Here is a 25,811-nt window from a genome sequence, read left to right as displayed (position 1 = left end):
GAGGCTTTCTGGCAAGACTTTGAGCAACAACCTGTCTCTTACACAAATGGTTGTGGATGCTCTCAAAGTGAGGTGTGTGCTCTTTTCTTCCTTTTACAAGAACAAATCAAAAACAAAAAGGAATTAGAAAAGAAAATGTGAGCGTGTACGCCTACTGTATATAACCCATATCAGTAGCAGGGTTTGACACTAACTTTTTTTTTTTTTGTGGTAGCCTAAGAACAGAAATGTAGTGGCCTGAAATAAAAGGACATAGAAACCTCTCAAGATTTATTTTGAATTTTAGCTGCCTGATCAGGCCACCGAAAGATAACCTTTTTTGAAATTTTGTGGCGCAACATCTCATTTTAGTGACCCCGGGTCACTGCTAATGTGGAGCCCTGTCAGTAGATAAGATTGTAGATAGATAGATAGATAGATAGGTGATAGATAAGAGAGATATTTATATTATGTCATTATTGATAAAATGCTGTATACCAACTGAACCATAAGTAGTCAAACACATTTGCAGTTCGATAGATTGTGGAGTTATTGCTTTAAAATATGTATGTAGTGTTAAATTGTAGTTATTAAAGTTTTAAGAAAAAAAAATCTGTAACAGATTTATTTTATTTATTGATTTTATTAATTTTATTTATTTTATTAATTTTATTTATTGAATGACCGAGAGCCAAATAGTCTTTGTCATAATTCAGTTTTTTTTTTAGTTTTTGGGGGTTTTTTTGGATGGGGATTCTTTATTTTTATTTTTGTTTAAAAAAAAAAAATGTATGCAACTGATAGAACAATGTGAAGGATATGAATACCATACTGTAACATACAGTGAGATGACACTCTCATAAAAATGTACACATGGATCTCACAAACAAATAAAGAACATGGAATCATCAACAACCTTTAAAACCCATCAATACATCTGTAGAAATGGAACAAAGGCAGTATTGATTTTGCGTCTCTCTTCGTGCAGTTGAATATCAGCAGCTGCATGACTGAATGCAATGAAACGGAGTGAAATGTGGCATCACTTAAATGAGACAGTTCGATACGGTCACTATGGTAAATTACTGTGTATATATATATATGCCTCACAGTCATACAGTACACCTATTGGCCACATGCTGAACTTGAGTCGCTGATAATGAGTATGGAAGGTATAGAGAATTTTACTGAACTGGTATGATGAGAGTATTCTCACTTGTGTGGTGTTGGCATTGGGCTGCAACTGGCATATTTGTTCCCTGTGTATATAAAGTGTTGTACAAAATTGTTAAGTGCATTATTAGGCCAAGTAAAAAAAGATAGTAGTTTCTCGTCCGGGTTTTTTGAGCAAGGCGATGAGGGAGGTCCTTACTATTTGATATCTTACTATTTTTTCAAAGATTGTCAAAATGAAAGTAATATGCGTTTCTCGTCTGGTAATTCTGAGAAAGGTAACAAGAGAGGGCTTTACTATTTTCTATATCCAATTTATGAAATGAAATATCACTGGTAGCTGTGTTATGAGAGACCTGGGGGGCATTTCTGAGAAACTGTTACAAGCTATTGAAATCCTTGCATCTGATTGGCTGAGAGCCCAATTTGTCCGACAACTTGTCGGACAAAATGCTTCATGAAATGCCCCCCTGGTCTGTCAGCTGTCTGCACGCACGCATGAACACATTCGAATGTGTAGAAGCCCGTACACTCTGCCCTAGCTGTAACGTTGCATCGCCGACGGCGATTTATTGTCCTATTTTGAAGAGAAAATGAATGCGCTTTTCCAGCAAATGTAGAATTATCAAATGGGTGTATCTACAAAATAAATAGCTTTTCCACGGATTCTGGTTTGTCTCGTACATTTGTATTTCTGCGGGATACTTTTCTTTACGATGTAAATTCACGGACATGGCCGTGAGTCGTATCATGTGTAGTGTGGTATACAATCATTCATCATCCAAATGATGAGTGATTTTCAAATGTCGTTTTAGAACATGAAGAAACATCTTTAAATGTTTAATGCTATAATGCCATATCAGTATCATTTTGACATCCATCTGCAATTGTACAACAGTTTCCAGTTAAATGTGCTGTACTGTGAAGAAATGGAGATACATACCAACTGTGTGGACACAAAAAGTCACAAACACCAATGATGAATAAAGCAGTGTTTTGAATATCATGGAATTTATTTCCGTCGTACATTCTTTGTTGAAAGACATGTTTTATACCTGTTTCTAAATAGCACAATACATCAGAATTGCAAGTACACTGGTATCAGAAATGCCATTACAACACTAAATACCAGTATTAAGATGGTCATTTTTCCTTGACATCTGTAGTGGAAAGAAAAAGCAAATGTATTTCTGCATGCATGAAGTTTCATTTTAAGTATGGTACATAATCTATTTGTTTGAAAATGCACAGAGTGCAGGCAAGACATACACTTGGGACCAGGGGATGGTACCGGTGACCGACCCTGGACAGCTACAGACACGCACACTTTGCCAATAAGGTGCGGTACGGCCACTGCACCGACACCGTTCCTTCCGACACTGCACACACATGCACATACAATTTGTAGTCACAACGACATGAAAATGTATACAAACTCGATATGTTCCTCACAAGCATTTGTACAGTACAATTCTTCCGCTTGAAATATGAGAAACGGGGAAAAATACGAACAATGCGCGAAATATGCGTGGAATATCAGCGATTGATCGCAAAAAATGTTGCCGCTATCGCGTTCACGACGTACCGAGTGCGCTGTACATCACAGCTAGCCAAGGCCCGCGCCCGCGCCCATCACCAACTACAGTTCGACTGCTTCCTTCTTACCGAGCTCGCACTAGTCGCAGTGTGAAATGCATGCGTTTACCCAGAAGCTAGCTACAGCTGTACTACAGCTAAGTAGAGAACGCAAGGCGTAATTAGAAATGAGACATCACGATTTGTAGGTGAATTGTCGATTTTCTTTTCGGCGGCCGAAAAATAGTAAATATCAAAAAAGTCAATGCGGCAACTGAAAATCGATGCGGGCGGGGAGCGGGCTGGGACGAGAATTATGAATTTCTTGGTATTTTCAGCGCCATTTTGAAAATAGTAAATAGTAAAAAAATCGATGCGGCGGCCAAAATCGATGCGCGCGAGGACGAGAAACTGGTTTCTTTTTTTACTTGGCCTTACAGAAACCAACATTGAAGAGAAACACTAGTGATCAACTGTGTAGTAAAGGCATCAGTCTGCCTTATTGTACTTTCAGTTTAAACTATGTGTTCTATTAAACTTTTGTTATGGGGGGGGGGGAGGTAAAGACTAAAGTCTGGGTGACACGACATTTGCTCCTGCGACAATTGCTCCGGTCTTATTTTCTCTAAGGACTTAGGGTTAGGGTTAGGGTTGTGATAGGGTTTTATGTTTAGTTTGATATGAGAATTAGGATTAGGGTTAGGGTTATGTTTATGGGTTGAATTTACGTTTGGCTTAGCATGCAGATATATCATGGGAGTAATTGTCGCAGGAGCAAATGTCATGGAACCAAAGTCTGAATTACAATTTAACAAGAGATCCCAACTTTAATGTGTTTAATAATCTTGTGTGGAACAGCATTATTGCTGCAGATATTTGCAGGACCTTTTGCAGTCGTGTTGAACTGTGTGGTTTAGAAAATTACATAGCCACCATAAAACACTCCATTCTTAATACAGTATACTGTAAAAGTGGATATTTTCGCGCAGCTAATTTTTCGTGCTTGGCCGGGTAAACAGAGTTTCGCGTGTTTTTAATTCCGCGGAATCAAGACATCACGCACAGGAACATATGGCAAGCAAAAATATTTGCATGCTTTTATTTTCGCGCTAGTTTCTGGTTGCGCAAAATGCGCGAAAATTTCTACTTTTACAGTAAATGCCAAATTCTGCCCTGTCCTAAATTACATAGAAAGGTAATGCTGTGTGTACTGTATGGAATAAAAAGTTGTTAGAAATCACAAGTATGCCCATCTTTTGCCAAATTCTGACGGTATTGATAACTTGATGATTGAGATAGGGCACTACTTGCATTTGTCTTTGTTTTGGTTTTAGTTTTGGTTTTGTTTTGTTTTGTTTTGTGTGTGTGTTTTTTTTCTTTAAAACAAAAAAAATGAAGAAACCCAAAAACTGTTTATTTATTTTTTCCCAATATGCCAGAATTTCATTTGATTTCTAATTCAAAGGATAGGAGCTATAGTCTTTGATAAGAAACAATAGCAATAAAAAATTGTGTCTCTTGATATTGAAAACACAACTTTGCCAGTGTAATTTTTCTTTTCTTTTCAAAGCACTAGAATTTCATATGATGTGTTCTTGATCTTGTAAATCTTCATAGTCATTTTCAGATGAATGCCTCGCTGTAGATGTGTTCTATACAAACATTAGACAGAATATGAGATGATAATTGCTTATTCATGATACAATCATTCATTCTTGCAGATAAAACCACTGACCAATCCTGTCAGGTTTAAAATATGATTCCAAAAATATTACTCTGTCTACCTCCACTACTTTTTAAGTTTTTGTTTTCAGAAGAATTGATCCAGTGAGCATGATGTACTGCATGTCATGCATTTTATGCCATCGATCCCACCATGAAGTATGACTCTGATGATAAGAGTTGGCATGTTTGTGTTTCCAAATTTGGTTTGGATCAGTTTCGGGATAACTCAGCTTGGCATGTTGTACAAAAGCAGGATTTGTGTAAATGCCACCAAGAAAGGCTGTTACATCACCCCGCTCTTTGTGCCATACTTTTTTCTTCTTTTCTCGTTTGATTGGCTCACAAGTGAAAGTTCTCTCCAAGATCTTCTGTTTGTGTGGCTCATTTATCACAGTTAGGGCGCTGAGATATTTTAGATGTCTATGGATTGAAACATACATTGACAGTGACAGTTTGCATGCAAGAAGTAAAATTTATTTGGTTTTAAAGGATTCGGTATATACATCACGTTTGATGCCCTTGTCCATCCCTCCATTTTGTTGTTTTGGGGCTTTGTCTGTATTACTGTTCGACGAGTAGATGTAGGGCAATGCGTAAATCAAGATGTTACTGTCAAAACAACCGAGCCAAAAACAAAACAATACCAAACCAAAAACAAATAAAACTCTGCCTAGTAATTTGACCCATTGAAGATGTTTTTGATTTCAGTAAAAGACTTTACTTCGCACAAATATAAAAACGCAAGAAGGCAATTTCGGTCACCCTAAACAAGTTTTTTTAGGGTTCATGAGAAGAAGGACTGGATATCATAAATGTATGAACAAGATGTGCTTTGAATTATAAATGATAAAAGTCATAATACAAATGGTTGAACCAACTGTTATTGTGTTTTGACCTCTTTCTTTCTCTCCTTGTATGACTCTGTACGGAGCAGCTTTCTGTACTGTAGACTATATAACTGCTTAAATGCATCACTAACATGCACTGTACGTCCAAACATGTGCTAAAATAAGAAATGTATAATAAATGCTATTGATAAGAAACAGATGTACACAGTGTATACTCTCCTCATTCTGGACAACCAGCATTAGTACTGTATGTTGCAATTATACATGAGGACCATTGAATAAAATAATACACTGTTAAATCAAATTATGTAGTGCTGTATTCAGTTACAAAATAATTGCCTTAGAGTGCAGCCCAGTCCAAATGTTTGGAGGCATATACTGCATGATGGCTTTTAGAATTACTCTGCTGTATCAGACAAAGCTTTTTGATTGCTATTCAATTTTCTATATAGATGTATTTCAGGGGGAAAAAATCCCTATAAATTTTAGATTTAAGATGTCTGCCAGGCAGTGAAATGAATAGCCCAATTGAAATTTGGCAGACTTGAGCTATTTTTGAGAGACTCTACAAATTCACTGAATCCTGAGCTTTATAGGCGGTTCCTTGATGTAATAGATCTGTGTGTGTTACACGCTGATTTTTCAAAAATGAGAAATAACCCTTCTTGAGTCAGACAGATATATCACTAACAAAGTGGCTCATCGTAAAAAGTATATCCATTGAACAAAAAAAGCAAAAGAAAAACATGCCTTTTAATTTTTGGTTAGTAGGTTTCGTGGACACACAAATAGAAAGGTACAAAAGTTGTGAAATAATCCTTCCTGCAGCAATTCTATCCAGAATACCTCAACCCCATTTGCAAACTGTGAGACTTGCGTGATATTCAGATTTTATTTTTCTTTGAAATAGATGTCCCATGCAGGGGTAATGATTTTCATTAAACCCTACTGCATGCCAGTATACTTACAGTATGACCACATGATCACCTGGAATGCAAATTATGGAACTTCATTCTATATCAAACGTTGCTACCTATTAAATGTTTCAGGGACACATACATTGTACATGGCAAGGGAAAAAGATGAGTGTAGTCACCCTGCTGCACACATTTTAATACAAACCCTTGCTTGACGAGTTCATTACCCTCTGAAAAATTGTGAGGGTTGCTTTCTATTTCAATTTGCTGTTACATTCAAATAGATGGGCCCATGAAGGAATGGTGTTTTGTCTAGCTAGTACAGTGATTTCTGACCTTTCAGGGATCTTGTGACTGTAGCCTTGAAAGTATTTTTCTGTGCATGATTTTGGCATTGATAGCACCAGTCACATTTAAAAAAATCTAAACTGGATGTCTCCCTCTCCATGTTGCAGATCAGTGAAGTGTAAGTACTCCTGAAATCTGTTGTCACTTTCCCCTGTGTAGATTTCGATACATGATCTGTTCACAGCCACATTTTGATAGGGATTTGGGGTTTCTTTTCCTGCATTAACCCCCCCCCCCTTGCTGCTTTCCTTGGTATGAAAGTGACTGCATTTAATTTTCATTGCATGTTAGCAACAGTAGAAACCTTTCTGCATTATCTCCATTATCATGAACTAAATTCCTATGGGGGCATTGTGGCATAGTGGATAAAAGACTCCTGACTCCCAATCGGAGAACCTGAGTATGATTCCCGCCCAGTGCTTACATCATTGGACAAGACGTTTTTACCCACCATGTCCCTCTCGACCCAGGTGTATAAACGGGTACCTGGCAATGCTAGGCTAATAATAATGGCAGGGCCCTCTGGTACCAGAGCAGTGGCAACACTGAAGAGGCTACCCTGGATAAAAAAAAAAAAGACCTCATTATTTCATATTTATATATTATATGTATCTACAAAATTAATGTATGAATATAATCTGCTCATAATTGGTCCAGGTTCCAACCTGATCCTGCAGCGTATCATGGCCAGGAAAGGAGTACCAGAAGATCTCGTCTTCATCTCCTTCGACGCAGAGGCCAAACTCTGGACCGCAACATACGTGAGTACAAGATTTACTCCTGTCAACAGCTCTGTACTTTGTCTGGACCCTTCACATTAGCAGGTCCATCATGACCTTTGACAGGCACTGAGATGGCACTTGTTATTTTGCCTCATTTCAGCCTTTTTGATTTAAAAAAAAAATCCTTGTGAACTTTACCGTCAGAATCAAATAAACAACAAGCAAAACAGAAATTAAATCATGACATGAAATATTTTTAAATATGCCTTCAATTGTACACATAGCGTGCAGATTTCTTGCTCAATATCATTTCAGTGCTGTAATGTAACTTCAGAGGTATTTGCTAGTTGCATAAATGTTATATTATTTCTTCTCTGTTTGCTGTGGATGGATCTTTTCTGTTTGCTATGGATGGATGTCAACTGAATGTTCAAAAGTACTGGTTTTACACACCAGGTGAATTATCATTTCATGGCCAAGATTTCTGCTGGCACGCCAACCCCACCCCAATCCTAGCAGTAGTTTTCCAGCGCCTTGAACTGGGGCAGTTTATCTGGGAAAAAGGAAGGCAGTATCCACTGCACATCCATTGCAAGTCCACTTTCCCAAGGAGGGATAGATTTGTGGTTTGTGATTTGTGGTTGGAGAGGAAAGGGATATCACTTGGATAGTCTCAGTACCAGTCCATCCTATTTTGGTTCATCAGTGGTGAATTCCCTTTTAGGCATGTTCATTAGCATTGGCTAGCCATGTAAATTAAGACTGGCATCATTTCTAGCCCCTTGAGGTCAACGATATGTCTGAAATTAAGAAAATAATAATAATAATAAATGAATAAATAAATAAAGATAAGGTCCTAGTTGTGGTTAGTTGGAATGCAATGTGATTTTGAGAAGTGGACATTAATGCGTGAAGACCAGGGTTGTCAATGACCGAATAGATGACCATCACTTACAGATAGCCACAGATGATGCCAACACCAGAGAGCATTTGATTTCACAGCAGTCGTCTTTGCACAAGGAAATACTGTGCTGTCTTTTTTTGCATGCTGTACGATTCGGGCTGCACAAGTGTTTTGGTTTTTTTTTGTCTTTCTTTGTCTGTTTGTTTTTCCCTTAATGTTGTAGGTTGATAAAGATGATGTTAACCTGAATAGAAAGATAAACCTTTTGTGATGTGTCATCTCTTCTACATATCCTTGATCACATTCCATTTGTCCTGTTTTCCTGTTTTTCCAGTTCATTTCATATTCTGTTTTGCAGCAATGTTCTTCAAACAGCTTCAAGTGAAATGCTTTGTAGAACTCGCCTTAACCATGGAATATTCAAATTCACCTTTCTGATGACCTTTGCATGCTTGGAGTGGCAATTTCAATCATGTAAATTGCATTCTGAAAAGGTTTCATATGAACATCTTGAGTGCTCTCTTCATTGTATGGTGGTTTTTGTTTTTGTTTTTTTCTTGTGCATTGTCTTCTACCATCAGCAAAGTAAAAGTTTCCAACCTGATGCGTAACCCCCTATCTCCTTCACTTTGTTTGGGAGTCACAAGTATGATGTGACATGATCCCAGCTGTTCATCACGTGAATTCGATTTGTGCTTCACGTTTCTGCGCAACATGCTGGACAAGGCTCTTATCAAGGCAAAGTGGGGGGGGGGGGTGTGGTCAGAGAAAGTACAAGGACCAGATACAGTAGTTGGCTGGTGACAAATTATGCTGACAAGTCAAAATTGGTGACTTAAACTAGAAGTAAACCTTTTTTGAGTGAATGTAAATTGAAATGTGGAAGTTTCACTTTTAAAATGTCGTGGGGGTAGGATTACAGTCTCTACAGTAGTAGGGTCTCAGTGGCTTAAAGTGACAGCATACACAGAAGATGGGACGTCTGCAATGAAATCATACTTCACATGTCTGAATATTTGACCTTATTTGATATAACCCAGATATTGCTGAAAGGGGAAACTCCATTCCATTTTCACACTGAGTTAGGTATTATGTGAAACCAAACTAACGGAACACTGAGTTGATGTTCCAGAAAAGATTGGACAGGAAACAGAATATTGTGTTTTGAAGTGTCATTATATGATATCACAAGTCAGTCATGTTGGTTACAGTCAGTGAGTCTCTGATGTATATTGTGTCTTCACAACAAATGTGATTTATTTCTAGTGCCTGAACTTCCGTGTTCACAACTTTATAATTTAAAATCAATCATTGCTTTTATACTGACAAATACAGGGATGCACAGGCTGGATACTTTGTTCCTTTTGTTCCACAGAAAGATGTTTTGATGAGTGAGCGTGAGCAGGTACAAATGCCACTGTTATGATTATTCACTGTCGCCAGAATCTATAAAATGGTGTGTGTGCTGCAAGATTCTGAACCTTCAGTGGCAAACCACATGACTAGCATGTTGACAGCGGTCAACAACAACACATTGTATTCGAGGCATGGTCCTAAATCAATATGGAAAATCACATGTTAATGTAAGGCACAAAAACAAGAGGTTTTAGACAAATTGATCAAGCAATTTGTAGCTCAGTGAGGACAAGCTATAGTTTTTAGTTTTCTTTTGATCAAAATCCCAGGTACCAGTTACAGTACTAAAGCAGGGTACAATGTATAAAACTTGCCGGCAGGGAGGTGGAGTCAATATGCTGTTGAAAGAAAACAAACAGCACAGTCGAGAACGCAATAGCAACAACATAACGAGCAACCCTTCAGGGTCGCGGAGTAGTGTTCAGAGTTACTGTCAAAGAGCACTGCCATCATTTTGATCAGTATTCCTGCCCTAATCCCCTCCTTCCAGCATTTTGTGATGTAAAAGCTTTGCCATTTCCCGGATGCATGATCTAACAAAGATGTGAAATTACAAAGAACAGATGTGGTATATAATTTTTCAAATTATGCTTTATGGTTTGCTTGGTTGTTTTTCTAAGGCCTGGATATTTTGTGTTTTTCCGTAATGTGACCACCATTTTCATATTTGAAAATGGACTCTTGCAACATCCCTACATGTTTACTTACAATAGAAAAAAAAATGACACTTGCCTGTTGCCTGATAGAAATACCTGGATTGATAATGATAATATACAACTTTACGACAAGTAGATTGAAGCAAAATAAAGTAATTTGATTGAATGTGAATTGGCAAGTAAAGAGGAAAGAACATTCTTTTTGTATTCTTACACACTATGCTGGTTACTTCTTTCTCTCTTTTTCTTATTTTACAGTCCTCTATGCATATTTTGTTCACAATGACCAAGCAAATTAGTTTTGACATGGTAGACAATAAATTACTCTGGAGGAATTCGCTGATATCGGCTTACAAGTTTGAGGCGGGCGGTTTTGAGGGATGAAGTGTTCGGTAGAGGAATCCACACCCGCTCCTTCTACTCTCTCCATCACTCCCCACCCCCCCCCCCCACCCCTTTCCTCATCTACTGATTCCATACAGACATATCAACAGACAGACGCATACATGATTTAATAATGTTAAAGCAGGCAGATACTGCTGTACAGTACACTATCAGGTTTGACCTGAATTTGCCATGACCCTCTGTTTCCCACTGGCAAGGAGAATATCATTACATTGAAAAATAACGCTGCCTTAATCCTCTTCGCTTTCCCTAATGCGGGGTTTATAAAGGCTAATGACATTCAGCAGGCTAAACTGTCAGCAGCAGAAGGTACGTACCTTCTTGCCGTCACCCTTTAAGGTTTATTGGAACGAGAGAATTGCAGATTTCGTCCACTAAATCTGTGCATAATGTTTCTTTGGTCAGCGTATTTTGCTGTGTTTTTATGCAACTCATATGGGAGGCTTCCACAGAGATTTATTTGCAAGGCAGTGTAATTGAGTTCGCAATTTTAACCCTTTATGCACCCAGGCACTGGGCTTAACTTGCCAGGATTTTCCCATCAGCAATCAGGAATACATCCACTCTTGACCCAGTTGTATAGAAGCAATCTCACTCAGGTGTAGGATTGTGCCTCAGTCTTTGTAATAGAGGAAGGCCATTGTGATGTCATGATTGTCAGGGCGATTAGCTAACTTCTATTCATTGACAATTAGTTTCCTGACATCTGTGTGGATTGGCAAAGAAAGCGCTCCAGTGTAAGTTTCAATTAGCGAACAAAGCAGAGTAAGGCTTAATCATATTGGCAAGTTACTGCCATTAGATATTGGTTGAGATGTAACAAAAGAAACGTGTGATGCATGCATTTCCAATACTTGACATTATGTCCATTACTCAAAAGCTATGCGCTATAGATGACATAGCGTACAAATCATGGCAGTCTTGACATTTGTAAAAGAGTGCTGCTGCATGGTGTGTGCGTCACATGAAATTGTGCCAAGATCAAAATTGTGATGTTTGCACTAGTGTGAAAGGCACTTCCTGTCTGCTTTTCTTGCCCATCTTGTCATATCTATTACATGGAACGCTCTCACTCTCTTCATACCTGTTCTGGTTCATCAGATAATACTTATAAAGCTGAACCATGCCATTATTTCTGCTCTGTTCCCGTCAAGTGAAGACAGCCTTTCCCTCATATCTTTCTCGCTCTCTCTCTCTTTTGCTAACCCACTTCCTTCCTCACTCACTCTCACCGTTAATGAATTCACAGTCACTTCAAATGTGAAGTGCTTACTACTGAACTCCCATGGCATCTCCACTCCACATGTCCTTGCACCCTGCTTCCCAGCCGCACCACCTATCGATTCTTGTTCATGAGGTGCATACTGCTGTGTTCACTGACACTTTTCATGTTCTCGTGGCTGGATTTGAAACCTGCAAAGAAAAACAACAACAAAACAAAAATGTGAAGGAAGTGACATAAGCTTGCCAGGACACTGTCATGAACATACCTCAGTCCACCAACTTCTTTCCACTTTTAAAGTACTCGTACCATGCTCCACCAAGAACAGCACGTGCCCCGTATTTCATGTGAATATTTTCAGGTTCCAACCACTTTCTTTTCCCTTCCCTAAAGCTATGCTACTGCAAAACCAGAAATTTTCACGTGCATAAAACTTTTATAAGCAAATTCCGCGATGAGCCACGATTTGTGACAGTTAAATGAGCATGCAGGCTTTTTTTCTGCTCATTTCATTGACTGCTAGTGACAATCCGCTAAATTCTCATGCCACACACACACACACAAAAATGGCCTTCAGCATTTGCAAATCTACTGCGTTTGGTTTTACAGTATCCCCTGCATGAAGAACTCTTTATCTTGTCTTCTCCTCTCCATCATCACTCACACTCCCCACCCCCTTCCCCTTTGAGTGACACACCCCACCCTGACCCCTACACCCAACGCTTTAATATCAGAGAGCCATCCTTGTCTGCTTTCCCTCTTTACACCAGGTCAATCTCCTTCAGCCATCCGAAGTGTGTCAACCACCCCTGCCCAACTCTTGCCCCCTTTTTTTTTTTTGGGGGGGGGGGGGGGGGGGGAGCAGAGAGAGAGAAGAGAGTCCTATAAGCCCCTGTTCTCCATTCGTCATACCCCATTTCCCTGTATCATATCCTCTTTCCATTCATGTATCAGCAAGCTTCACTGTTGGTCATGCAATACAAGGTATAAGAATTTGTGTTGCTGTGTAACCTCTTGCTTCTCACAATTTTTCAGCCTCAACGCCATACTGGATGATATATATATTTTTTCAATCCTACCAACATCCTAGATTTACGTTATGTAATTGATCTACCTGTCTGGCTCAAGGATATGTAGTTGATGTACCCCTCAATTCTTTTAATGACTTTCTGTTGGCTTTAAATCTCTTCAAATATTTATGGAGAAAGAAAATATCAGCACTATAATTAGCTTCTCCATGGTCAACATTTATCCAGGACCAAGTTAATACTTTCGAGAAAAAAAAAAAAGAAGAAGAAATGTTCTGATGGATAACCATAGAGATAAAATGAATCTGTACCTTTTGATACATTGTGAAACATTTAAAGTGCTGGCTATCAGGACATGCTAACTTGACCCTGCATTGTCTCATCCATGTATTGGTTTGGTAAGTTTTTGATGAAATTGGGCAACTACAATGTATCAGTACATGATGCATACTATCATTCTGTGAGTGCCTACTTAGGGAACAATATGTTTTCACTCATAAAAAAAGAAAAGAAGTATGAATGAGGAATGGTGTTGTGAAATGACTTTTCAATGTCAGGCTCTGCTGTCCACCATGGTGGCTTTATCAGCAGGCTTTATTTCATATTTTTCTCGATGTTTCATTGATATTTTACCCATTTTATTCAAATATTGTTGCATATCCAGCACTAGATCAAAATCATTCAGTTGCTGTCTGTTCATCATCAGTTGTGAAGCAAAAGAGTACAAGCCTGTAGACCATGTTACAAATAACCATCTAGCCCTCTTTGGCACGACCAGGTGTACCTAAAGGGATGGTACAGTTCTGGTTGAGATGGGGTTTCAATTTTCCAACATTTATTAATGATGATTTTTTTTTTTTTAGATAATGAGAAATGTCTTATGAAATATGAAAGAGTATATATTTCTAAAAGGAATTTAAAGTTTATTTGATGAAAATTAGTTTTGAAGTGGCTGAGATTTCCAGAACAGAGCAATCCGCATAAAAAGATGGGACCCACCTTTTATTAAAGGATTGCTTTGTTTTACCTTGTTTTTGGATATATCAGCCATTTCAAACCAATTTTCATCAAATAAACTTTGAATTCGTCTTGGAATTGTATGGCTTTAAACATTTCATAAAAATATGGTTTCTAAGTACCTCACAAAAAGTTAAAAGAACAAATAAAAAATCCTCACCTCAACCAATACTATACTAGAATCTGTATCAAAATTGCAAATAGAGAACTCAGGCACAATATCTAATCAAGGAGGACTAGATTCTCAGCTTTCAGTTCAGTGACACCCCAACCCCCCCCCCCCCAAAAAAAAAAAAAATAGAAGAAGAAGAAGAAGAAGAAGAAAAGATCACATTAATTATTTATATTCCACTCCTGCTGCTCAATTATATTCTAACCGTACATATCCAGGTCAGTGGAGCACCAGCTCTCAAGACAGCTGTCTGAAAAAGGGAGGGTTCTTACGCTGCTTTTCCTCTGAACAATAAACTCAATTACAGTCTCTTATATTCTTTATTTCTTTAGATCTTTTGTGTGGGGAAATGATCTTGTGCACGTTTTTGATGGAATATTATGGAAGTTTTCATTAAAAAAAAAAAAAAATCCTCACCTCAACCAATACTATACTAGAATCTGTATCAAAATTGCAAATAGAGAACTCAGGCACAATATCTAATCAAGGAGGACTAGATTCTCAGCTTTCAGTGTACTGAATCTATGGAGAGGGTCAGAGCAAGGTTTTTAACCTGTTTTATGCGCTTAACCCATTGAGGACGGGCTAATTTTGCTACAACACGCATTTCCCGTAGACCCCTGGCCGAGTATACTCAGGACTCATCCTCAACGGGTTAATTGTGCCATCCACATTACACTGTCCCTTCAGATTGTGTAAGTGATACAACACAATGGGCAGTATACTGTAGGCTCAATAAATGAAGTTGGGGGGTGGGGGGGGGGGGGGGGAGGTGAGGGTCTTTGCATTAAACAGCAGGTCACTGCAGCCAAAAATGGATACCCATCATAAAAGACATTATGTATCAAGAGAGTCATGAATATATTAGGACATGTTTTGTTGGTTTTTTTAGATACCCTTTCTTTGATGCAGTTAGCACAAAATTCAAAATGCAAAATGAAAGCTTAAACATCTATCTTCTTCCACAATTTATGATGTCATATTCATTGTTTTGTGATGGCTTGGATATTGTTAGGCAAAAGGGAAAGAAGAAGTTGGGTAGGTGGGGAGAGGTAAATGGGGGAGCCTTCTCCTGTTAGGCTGAGCAGCTCCTGTAAGATGCTGCCGTAAGTATGTCAAACTCTTGTCTGCTGCAGGTAAATACCGCCGTAAATCGTAAAACTCGCTGCTCACAGTGAATCACCTTCTTCTGTCAGAGCGTGTTGATGCAGAAGGGGCAGAACTTTTGCATGCATTGCGTGCGAGGTGCAGTGGATCTATCGCGGCGGAACAGATGGCCGTAGCTGCAGTGTCGGGATCTAAATTGGCAACATTTATGTCTTAAATCTTCGCAGAGAAGTGGAGGCAGAAATTGCTGCTTTCTGAATGCAAATGCCACAGAGGAATGAGAGGAAACATACAACATGAAATCATTTTTTTTAAGAGAGTGAGATCATTGACGAAGTCCTCATACAAAGCAGTCATGCTATGATGGTAAAAGGACAAGAGTCTATGTTTCCAGGACTTCTGTCCTAATACAATTATGCTTTTGAAAATTAGCGTCTTTTATACTGGAAAGAAAGACTGAGAATTTTCTGCAGAGGCTTTCTCTGTCAAAAAAACAAAAGTCCCTGAATCACTCAATGTGGATGGACAATAAGTTCAAAAGTGGCATTTTAAAGTAATTATTTCAGAAAAAGTCAATTTACTGAGAAATATTTTTTCAGATGCATTCGAAACATAAACTGTTGTTGAGCATTCTTTTTTGCATTTCCTCATCTATATAGACATGAATAACTAACTGCCTGCCAAAATGTGCATCCCAACACTTAACCATGAATGGGGGGGGGGGGGGGGGGGTGAGCAGGTTTTTCATTAAAGAATAACAAAATTCAAAAATAAAAGATACTTGCATACAACTTTTATTGTACTCTGAAGAGCCATTCCTTTCAGTAGTGGGTAGGTAGAACATTACATTATGATATTGTGCAGTAGCAATCATGTCCCAACAAGCTGCATGCAATGTAGTGCTGAAGATCGATGGGTACTGCAATGGCCAACTTTATGGATAATTGGTTATCAAATATAAAGCATTAAAGAGCAACCACAATTGAATATGTTCTCAAATTGCAATACTTTTGACATGCATTTTGTTTAAAATATTGCATTTCTGTCTTTACCCAACTGAAATTATGTTATCATAGCGTCATTTCTCTTATTACACACATGTGCCCATTTTAGAACAAAACACACCAGTTTCTGCAAGCATATAGAAACTATAAAGTTAACCTTTTATAGCGTTGAAGGAAGCCATATGATGTCATATTACTAGTATGTTTCTCTGGCTGTTATTGCCTCCAGATAAACATACTCTCTTCTCTGTTTTTGTCTTCATTTAAAAGTTTACATCTGTTCCTCAACAAATTAGATCTATATTAATTTCTTCTGTTGCAAGTCATTCTTGCCAGTGTTGCCATTCAGCAAATGTAATTAACATTAAAAGTTGTGCACCAATATATTTTCCACATGCTTTAACACAAGACACAATTACATATTGGCACTTTATCTATCATCTGTCGTAATTCTATTATGTATGGGCAGCAGAAAGGCTCCCTTCAGTAATACACACGTGTAACATGAGGAAGTCAACATATTTTTCATCAGGGATATTTGATTTGTTCACAGTGTGCAACTCAGACTTTGCTTGCTATTTGATAGTGCATTTTCAGTATGATACTTGTATTGCAGTTTCTGTCAAAGTACAGTTTTCTTCTTGTGAGTGATATAACTTCACATTCCCCATTTGCCTTCATTTTCCAAGATCAGAGGCAGAAATTTCATTGCAAAATTATTTTAACAAAGAGTGCACTTTATAATGATACAGGCAAATGTGTTTGAATGTAGGGGTTTTGTTTTGTTTTGTTCTGTTTTGTCTCTTATTTTCTATGTCGCACTCATAAGCGCATATGCAATAGCTGTTTTTTTGTTTTTTTTTAATAAAAATTAATTGCCAATGACTATGTTAAAAGCCACCAACTGCGGAGGGGGGAGGATTATAGATGCCCTGTATATATATCATAATTAGGAATGAAGGTTACAATTTAAAAATATTGACCATGAAAACAAAATAATGTGTGTTTTATTTTTGCTACTCAGCATTTTGTATTCTTTCTCATCTTCAACAGAAACATTGAGCAAAAAAAAAAAGATGGTTCGTAATTTTTGGCAGTTAGTCAGAATTGTTGTTGTGCTTTACTCTTTGTCAATGATAGTCCAAACTCAAAGTATGTATAACTACATCACAGTAGCTGTGCAGTATCCACTTTTCATTTCCTTCTCTCTCTTTTTTTTCTCTCTCTTTTTTTTTTTAATACACTGATCTCATAATGCATGTGACACAGATATTATCCAGAGCTGGGCTGACCTTTCCGTAGTTCAATCTCATAAGGTTTCCCCAAGAAAGGCATCGCGAGAGACAGGCCTGAGACGGCCACTCTGGCTCTCAGCTAGAGTACGCCCTGCGCCCTGCGTGTGATTCATTGTCGGCAAATTGGTGTTGACACAACTGCCAAGCAGACATAATGCTCTGTGCATCCGGCGAATGTACAAAAGCCGAGATATGAAAAGGAATAACTCTTGTCGTGAATATCCGATTTAACAGCATATCGTGCCGCTGAGTGCCCTATGCCAGAACTAATTAGTAGCTGGGTCCTTGCTGACTGTAGCTTATATGGATTCACACTAGTCTCCCCATCCATTTTTCAGCTGTTTTCCAAAGTGTCACAAAACCATCTTGAAGAAACTTCAGCATTGGCAACAAACCCCCCCCCCCCCCAAAAAAAAAGACAGGGAGAGTTCAAGCTTTTTTAGTTTTCTATGTATTCATAAGGGAAAGGGATACTGCTATGAGCAACTTTGAGTAAAAAGTTTGATCATTACATGATGAGAGTTAGAATCAATAATGTTGTAAAAGCCTCCAATTAACTCATGATGGGTGAATTTCTTTATAGTGTGTATCGTGATGAACAGTTTTTTTCAGTCCACCTACTATAACAGTTGGACTGTGTGTGTGTCTGCTTTATAGTACTAATATCATGGCATGTTCAGAAATTGGTAGCATCTAAAGTCTCCATAAACCATTTGAAATGAATTGCATTTTTTTTTTCCATTTTGGAAAGGTCTGAAAAGTTAATTGATTCTTATTAGTGAACTCTCCCCTTAATAACATTAGACAGGTACATGTTATGAGGGTCTATCATTTTATATAGGTCTGATATTTTCAAAAGGGTAGTGAGTTTTATTCACACTTATTAGCTACATCTCATGAGAATGTGCAGGGAAGAGTTAATTGATTCATTCAGGCGTAGTAATCACTTTAGGCACACACTGTGTGGTGTATCACAATGTGCATAATGTTGCATTATTAGCGACAATTAAAATGGATTTTCATTCAAGCGATCAACAGAGTACAACAACACCCAACCAGGGTTGATTTCCAGTTCATGTTCTCTCGGTTGTTTTTTTTCTCTCTCTTTCTTTTGGGTTTGTTGTTGTTTTTTAGCTATTTTTTTTTACCCTGGTTACGGCGCAGATGAAAGCTTTTGAGGCATCCAGAGTCTCAGTGTATTAATTAATGGAAGTGTTGAAGTGTTGATCCCCAGGGTAATTTGCTGAAGATGTTGTTTCTCTCTCAGGCAGGTAATGGATTATTGCGTAGGAAGAGGAGGGGTGTAGGGGTTGGATAGAGATGTAAAGGGCTTGAATACCCGGTATACAATAAGGAGCTGATGTTTGATAGTGTTTTGTATCAATCATACAAGAAAATATGCTGCGTGGGTAGAAACAAATATCCTTGTAGACTGTTGTCTTTTCCCCACAATTTTTCTCCATCACCTTTTTTTCACCTTCTCCCCTATCTGCCCATAATCTCTTTCTTTATATTAATAATAATAATAATTGCATTTATATGGCGCTTCATACTGACGTTTCTAAGCACACTTTTGCTACTCATAGACTAGAAAACACAATAGCATTAACAAAATCAGCGTTAACAGTAACAAAAGAAGAAGAAAGAAAAGAAAAGAAAAGAAAAATACATGTGATACAATGGTAAAATAATTGATAACTGTGTGCGCCTCCAGAAAAAAAAGCATGTCTCTTTTCTCTCTCTCTCTCTCTCTCTCTGTATATCCCTCTTTCTATGTCTTCTTCAACAGCTCTTGTTATTTTGTTCTGCTTTTTATGTCCTCTGTACCCATCCACAACTTTTCATGTGATTCATATTGCAAAATTAATGCTTGTACATGCTTTTGGACCCATTTCTCAACCCCCCCATCCCTTCCCCCCCCCCCCAAAGTCCTGTCTGTTTCGCAGATTGCATTCAGTCGTCATTCAAAGTGTGAGCATTTCTTTCTTTTGTAGATGAGATACACCTATAGATAATCTATGACATTTTATTAGAACAGGATTGGTGTTCTTGCAATATTTCGTCATGCTTCATCCATATGTATAAATCAGTGTGCTGTATACGCCATATATTTCGCAAGTCTAAATTTTTGCGAATCGGGAATTCCCGACGACTTTGCGAGTGGTTAAATTGGCGATCGTGGAGTCCTGTACTGAACGGAGAAGTATACACGCGTACGTAACATTCACATCGGGATCAGAGTCAATATTTTCACCCGTCTTTAATCTCACGAATAGCACCTGACTCGCGAAATTCGTGAAAATAAAAACCTTGCGAAATATTCGGCGTATACAGTATGTGACCAAACAGCAGAGGGAGGGACATTCCTAGACGATGAGCTACAACAAGCTGTTATGATGGATGCTGTGGGCTGGATTAAAAGGAGACAGCTCTCACCAGTAGAGAGACAACCAGCAAACATCAAACCTTTTATTTTTGCTTTCTTTCTTCTCTTCTTCTTAACACATTTTGTGTGCACTGTGTATCCTTGTCCCTCTCTTGAGGATTCTCATAGGAGACGTGAAAGACACATTCCACCTCGAAATGAATGTCATCTTATTGGCTGTGTGATCAGACCTAATTAGGACTTAACGAGTTTAGACGGGGAGTCGACTCTTTCACTTGACTTGAACAGTTTGCCAGCCATGCCACTGCCGTCATTTCTCTCCCCCCCCCCCCCAACTTTGCATTAGCGACACAAGATGAGCCTGTTAAAAGCACTGTCACTTTCATGTGTCATTTATCATTGGCAATATTATTACTAATGCAACCCAATTTCCAAAAAGGATATATATATAAAATCTGTATCATTTTTGTGCTGTGTGCACATTTGCCTTTCCAAGGACCCTTTCAACTTTTGAATTGAGAAAATTGAAGCTTTCAGCCATCTCAAACAATTTGCCAACCATGCTACCTCATCATGTTTTTCCTAGAACTATAAAATTTGCATTAGGGAGATGGCGAACCTGTTTGAACTAATATCACTTTCATGTGTCATAAGATACTGTACAATTATCACTGGGGATATAAACACACAGTGCAACTGAAAGCTGGAAAGGGATGAAGATTTAAATCCACAGACAATGCTACATGAACAGTGTACAGTTCTACCTGTTTATTTACTTTATATACTTGCATAGCATTGTAGCATTTAGGTTTTGATCAATCTTAATGTGTTTTGTGAGGTCAACAACTTAGTTTCTAAACATATTTTGTTTGAAGGAAAAATGAAGCAAGGGCCAATTCAGATTATACCTCATTGAAAGTATAATCTTCCACCTGGAAGTATAGTCTTCCACCTTGTTTTGTGAACATGGATGATGATATCTCCTGTCTGTACACATTCCATGCCTTGGAGTGTGAATATCATTATATCATGAGGGCATACAATGCATATCTTGCCACAAATCCGTTATCATATCACTATCTCCTCCATAATAGTTCAAACTACAAACTTTTCACCAAGGCTATTTTATCAGCAGCATGAGTAAGAGTCGGCCACAAGGTCCCCACAAAGCTGAGGCGATTCCTCCGAGTTCAGCCCAGGGGGGAAAAGCGCGTCTAGACAATCAACCTAGGCGCAGACAGGTCTGTGAAACCTTCAAAGCAGTTATCGAGAGCAGGAAGAGTGCATGCAGCATCAAAGGAGAGGGGGGATGTGTGATCACCCAGAGAAAATTGAAGATGTGCTGAGGTTGGAAAACAGGATGGCACGTGAAGTATTGGAGAAGGGCAGTTCATCGACGCCATGCCTTTTTTTTTTCTCTCTCTCTCTCTCTCTCTCACTCGCTCTGTCTCTCCTTGACCAAACCTTGTAAACAAGCTTCGAGCACATAGAATAATATCATATTAGTGGGGCCATGCATCACAGTCATAGGAGCGTCATATCTCAGCCTGCAGAAGAGAAATGAGGTGCAGAGAAGCAATTTTATGCCACTGCCCCAAGGCTCTGGGAGGCATTTTGGTTACTCGTCCTACCAGAATAAAATGTATTCAGTTCATATGGTGACTCCAGAGGATTTTTGTTTTTGTATTATTGCCCTTTATTCTCCAAATTGATACTAGTCTTTTAAGGTAACAACCCTGTACCAAGCTATAGAATTGTCTCTAGAGGGAACAGGCAATTAGTATCGTGTATCTCAAAATATACGATCAGTGGCATGAGTAATTGATTAATAGAATTTTGTTGTGCAAAAGATTACAGAAAAAAAAAAATGGCCGCGACAATTTCACCTGTGCTCTGTTGAAAGTGTTTTCAGAAGTTCATTCAATGCTTTTTATTGGGCATATATTTCATGCTTTCGTTATCATTTGGATTGGCAACATTTTTAACAAATCATGCAACATCTTTGCCAGACAATGTGTCTGATAAACAATATCTGTACAACTGTTTATGGAATCTGGTTTGTCTGACCTTAAAATGCCTTCTCCATTCACAATGAAACCTTGCAGGAATTAAATGATATTGTGTCAGAGGGTTGGAATATATAGAATCATACCTTGAATAAGAACATGAAGTTGAATGAATGAAGTTTTCTGATTTTGGTACACCACGCACTCATTGATGAATGATGTAGGATGACTAATGCAGATTAAGCAGTTTGGACATTTATGAAAGCATTAGCTGCAATCTGAGGATGTGACTGATAAGCATTATTAAATAATTTAGAAGATAGTGAATGCAGTCCTCAGCGGCCTGCTACTGATAGAGCCTTGTAGCTATTTGACCTGCACTCAACGTGCCCTTTGTGCCAGTTCAGCATCCTATAGCATACACTGCATCACTGCAGTGTGCAATTGTAGCTGAGTATTCAGACCTCACAAACGCTTCAATATTCTTCCTTTCCATCAGTCTTTGTCTTCCTCATCCCTCCCCATCGTATCCCCCCCCCACACCCTTCCACACTGTACCCCGTCTACTAGTACACCGCACCGTTTCCACACCATACCCCTCTTCACTGCACCCCCTCCCCTGCACTCCCTCCCTATCGCACCCCCTCTCTACTGTACCCTCTCCCACCACGCCCCTTCCACACCTCACCCCCTCTCCAACGCATACCCTCCCCACCACATCCCTTTTCTAATGTATCCCTTCTCTTACATACCCCTCCCACCATACCCCTTCCACACCTCACCCCTTCTCCACTGCACTCCCTCCCCACTGCACCCCTCTCCCACTGCACCCCTCTCCCATCTTTCTCACCATGCCAATCTTTTTTCTCTGTACCCCTTCCTCTTCTCCTTCCCCATCTCTCTCTTTCCATCCCCCCCTCTCTCTCTCTGTCTTTCTGTCTGCTTTCTGTTGCAGTATTTCTCTTTTTCTCTCTCTCTCTACCTTTCCGTCATGCCACTTCTCGATCCCTGATGAGCCATGAAAGGTAACAAGGTGTTCATGCATTACTGCTGCAATTTGAATAAGCCAAGCGACTGACGTTTGAAATTAGCTCGGCCCACTTCTCTCCTGTACCTCTCTCACTCTTTAACTGAAGCGTTTGTTATCCGAGGCTTAAAGGAAGTGTAGCCATTTTTGTTGACAAGCTCTCCACAAATCCACAAAATTTCTTCTGATGATGACATTTTCGATGGGATGAGCATCTATCAATTCTTCGCCATAAAGATAGAAGTCCACTCAATGAAATATAATAGGAAGATGAAATAATACAGAAACAGGAAAAAAGTCAGCTTACCATATACTTTTGAATAACACTATTGTGATAGCTAAGATGAGATATATATCAAGTATTTTAAGAAACTAAAAAGGGAAACTGGAAAAAAAGAACAGAAATACTGTCATTAGTACTCGTCAGTTAGACACTGTAATAGGAAACGTAGGTGCTTAAAGCTCATGTTACTCTGGTACCTAGTGACATCAACAAATGCAATGTGATTGCTAATATCAAAGAGGAGCCCAGCAACATAAACCAAAATACTTGTTGTGTTGTAATAAAGTTAGATTTGCAGTCAAAAAGGGATAATTCTTTTAAATTAAAGTGTCTTTTCCCCTCTTTGTAAATGATAGTATATTCTCTTGGTGTTGATGTTAAACACCAGGCATCAAAAGTCAAAGTCTGCTTGGCACAAGCATTGTAAGTTGTGAATGTGCAATCAATGTGTACTAGTTCTGCTCCCAACCATTGTATGCAACTCAGGGTTTCCCCCTTTAAAATGCACTTATAATTTGTGTTCAGGTGTCTGGCCACAAACGACTTCAACATCTTCATCCATGTTTTATGGGAAGTTGCAACTGCCACAAGTTGTTCGTGTTTTTTTTTTTCCAACAAAAACAAAACAAAAAGGAAACCAGTCTGATGTAATTTCATCAGCACCCAGACAGATCCGTGTAATTGCAAGTCGGCCTATCTTCATCCTACATGTTCAGAAATTGACTTTTGCCTCGGTGCTGTCTCAGTAAGATATGAACACACAGCTTCTGCTCAGTGTTCTCTAACACCCTGAGCATTTGTTTGGGTTCTTTGTTGTTGTTGTTGTTGTTGTTGTTGTTGTTGTTGTTTTCTCATTCATGCTTTTTTGTTCAATTCAATTCAGTTCCTACATAAGGGGCACATATTATTGTATAGCTGTTAGCCCCCCCCCCCCCCCAATCCCTATCCAAATCTGCCCTTTTGGGGCTCTCGTCGATATCTCTGTGTCATGCTTTCCCCAAGCAACATGGACTCCACGCTGGGAAAGTGTTGATGGCTATCCGGGGAAGCATTGTGCCATGCGTGAAGAACATATTGCGGGAATTCGGGACCAATGCGCCACAGAAACAAGAAATGGCCGTGTCAACCGGTTGAGTGTGGTCTCTGCATCTCAGCTGATGGGCTCAGCCAATTTCTTTGTGTGTGTGGCGGTAGAGAAGGGAAAAGTTCCTTTAGGGTTTGTGATTGCTGCTCTGCTGGTATGCTAACTCGTCTCGTTTGCACTCGCCAGAATTTGGTCTTCCCTGTACTTCGTGTCCTGTCAGGCTCAGTCCAACCTCGAGCTGGGAATCTTTACGATTTGCTTGTCCCTGAGATTTAGTTCATCTTGACATTATTCAGACCCTTTCATCAAATATGCCATATAAGCGAAGGAGGTTTTGGTGGTTAATCTCTGTTGACTCTTCGTGATGCTGAAACAATTTTGATTGTCTGTAGACTGTGTGTCATTGGATAAAAACATTTCTGGAATTGCGAATCAAAGTATACTCATCCTACTCATAATTATAGGTGGAAAATTGAGCAAAGAAAATTTTCCACTAATAAATAATATTCATTCTGCTCAGTTTTTCTGTTTGCGTTTGTTAAATAAGTATAGGTGCGACAAATGTATAAATTCTACATTGATCAATGACTATATGTCATGACTTTCGGTCTAATTTGTCAACAAGTTTGTGTTCCACCCAAATGTGAATAGACATTTGTGTTTACCTTTGATTTTTGAAGGAAAAAAAACAAACAAAAGTAAAATCTTAAGCACTTTCTCACAACTAGACCAAGAGTGGATGTAGTGTGAAAAAGCATTGATAGTCACCTGCAGCTATTTATGGAATATCATACAGGAAATTTTGATGGTATATGAGAGAATACTGCCTCTTTTTATCATTTGCATATAGATGAAACTGAGTGCTTAAAATTATTTTCTGTGTAGAAGATACAACAGTGTTAAACAGCTGTTGCTGATAGCCTTTGCCATTTTCTCAGAGATGTGATATGGACCCTTTAATGCCCACACTGTTAGCATACAGTCTGGAAGGCATGCATTGGCTTGTGTGTTTGCAGATATGCGTTATATCCCAATGAGATTACTGTATTGAAAAAGGGGGAGGAAGAAATCTTAATTGAGTTGATAGATAGTACTAGGTATTTACAGAAAACTTTCATCAGTGGGGAAAAGATATTATAATTACAACAGAATTGAGGTTCAACCAATGTTTTTATGCTTGTGTCAAGGTGTGAAGGAATAATTCGACTTGAGGAAATACAATAGTTGATGAGCACTAGCTAGTCAGATATAAAAGTTGGTTAGAGCTTTATTTTGTTGTGATATGGGAGATGTTTACCTTGGCAGTGTGTGTGGTGTCTGTTTGTTTTTGTGGAAGACATGCGATACAGTTGGAAAGGTAATCCATTGCAGGGCAGTTGTATGATTTCCTTCTATGTCGTACAAGACAACAGCATTTCATTAAAGCAGTTCTTCATAAATACAGGAAAGGAAAGCACAGGATTGACCGTCTTTGATGTTGTTGACAGTGTTCTCGGATGCCAAAGAGTTGAA

At 38.7% G+C, this 25,811-nt stretch overlaps 1 protein-coding gene across 1 annotated transcript in view; it reads left to right on the top strand.

Moving 5' to 3' along the window:
* The window catches only part of LOC139710428 (ciliogenesis-associated TTC17-interacting protein-like), a 58,683-nt gene that overhangs the window by 30,157 nt on the left and 2,715 nt on the right, over nt 1-25,811 (top strand). Inside the window, exon 7 of the mRNA XM_071622344.1 lies at nt 7,223-7,326. Within this exon, the coding sequence (XP_071478445.1) occupies nt 7,223-7,326 (104 nt within the window). The remainder of the gene's footprint in view (nt 1-7,222; nt 7,327-25,811) is intronic.

The sequence above is a fragment of the Diadema antillarum genome, unplaced genomic scaffold, assembly GCF_040938485.1.
Source record: "Diadema antillarum isolate AM-2024a unplaced genomic scaffold, OU_Dant_1.0 seq00001533_RagTag, whole genome shotgun sequence".
In the NCBI taxonomy this organism is placed as follows: Eukaryota; Metazoa; Echinodermata; class Echinoidea; order Diadematoida; family Diadematidae; genus Diadema; species Diadema antillarum.
The sequence above is the reverse complement of the archived record's forward strand: the minus strand, read 5'-3'. Positions and strand labels throughout refer to the sequence as shown.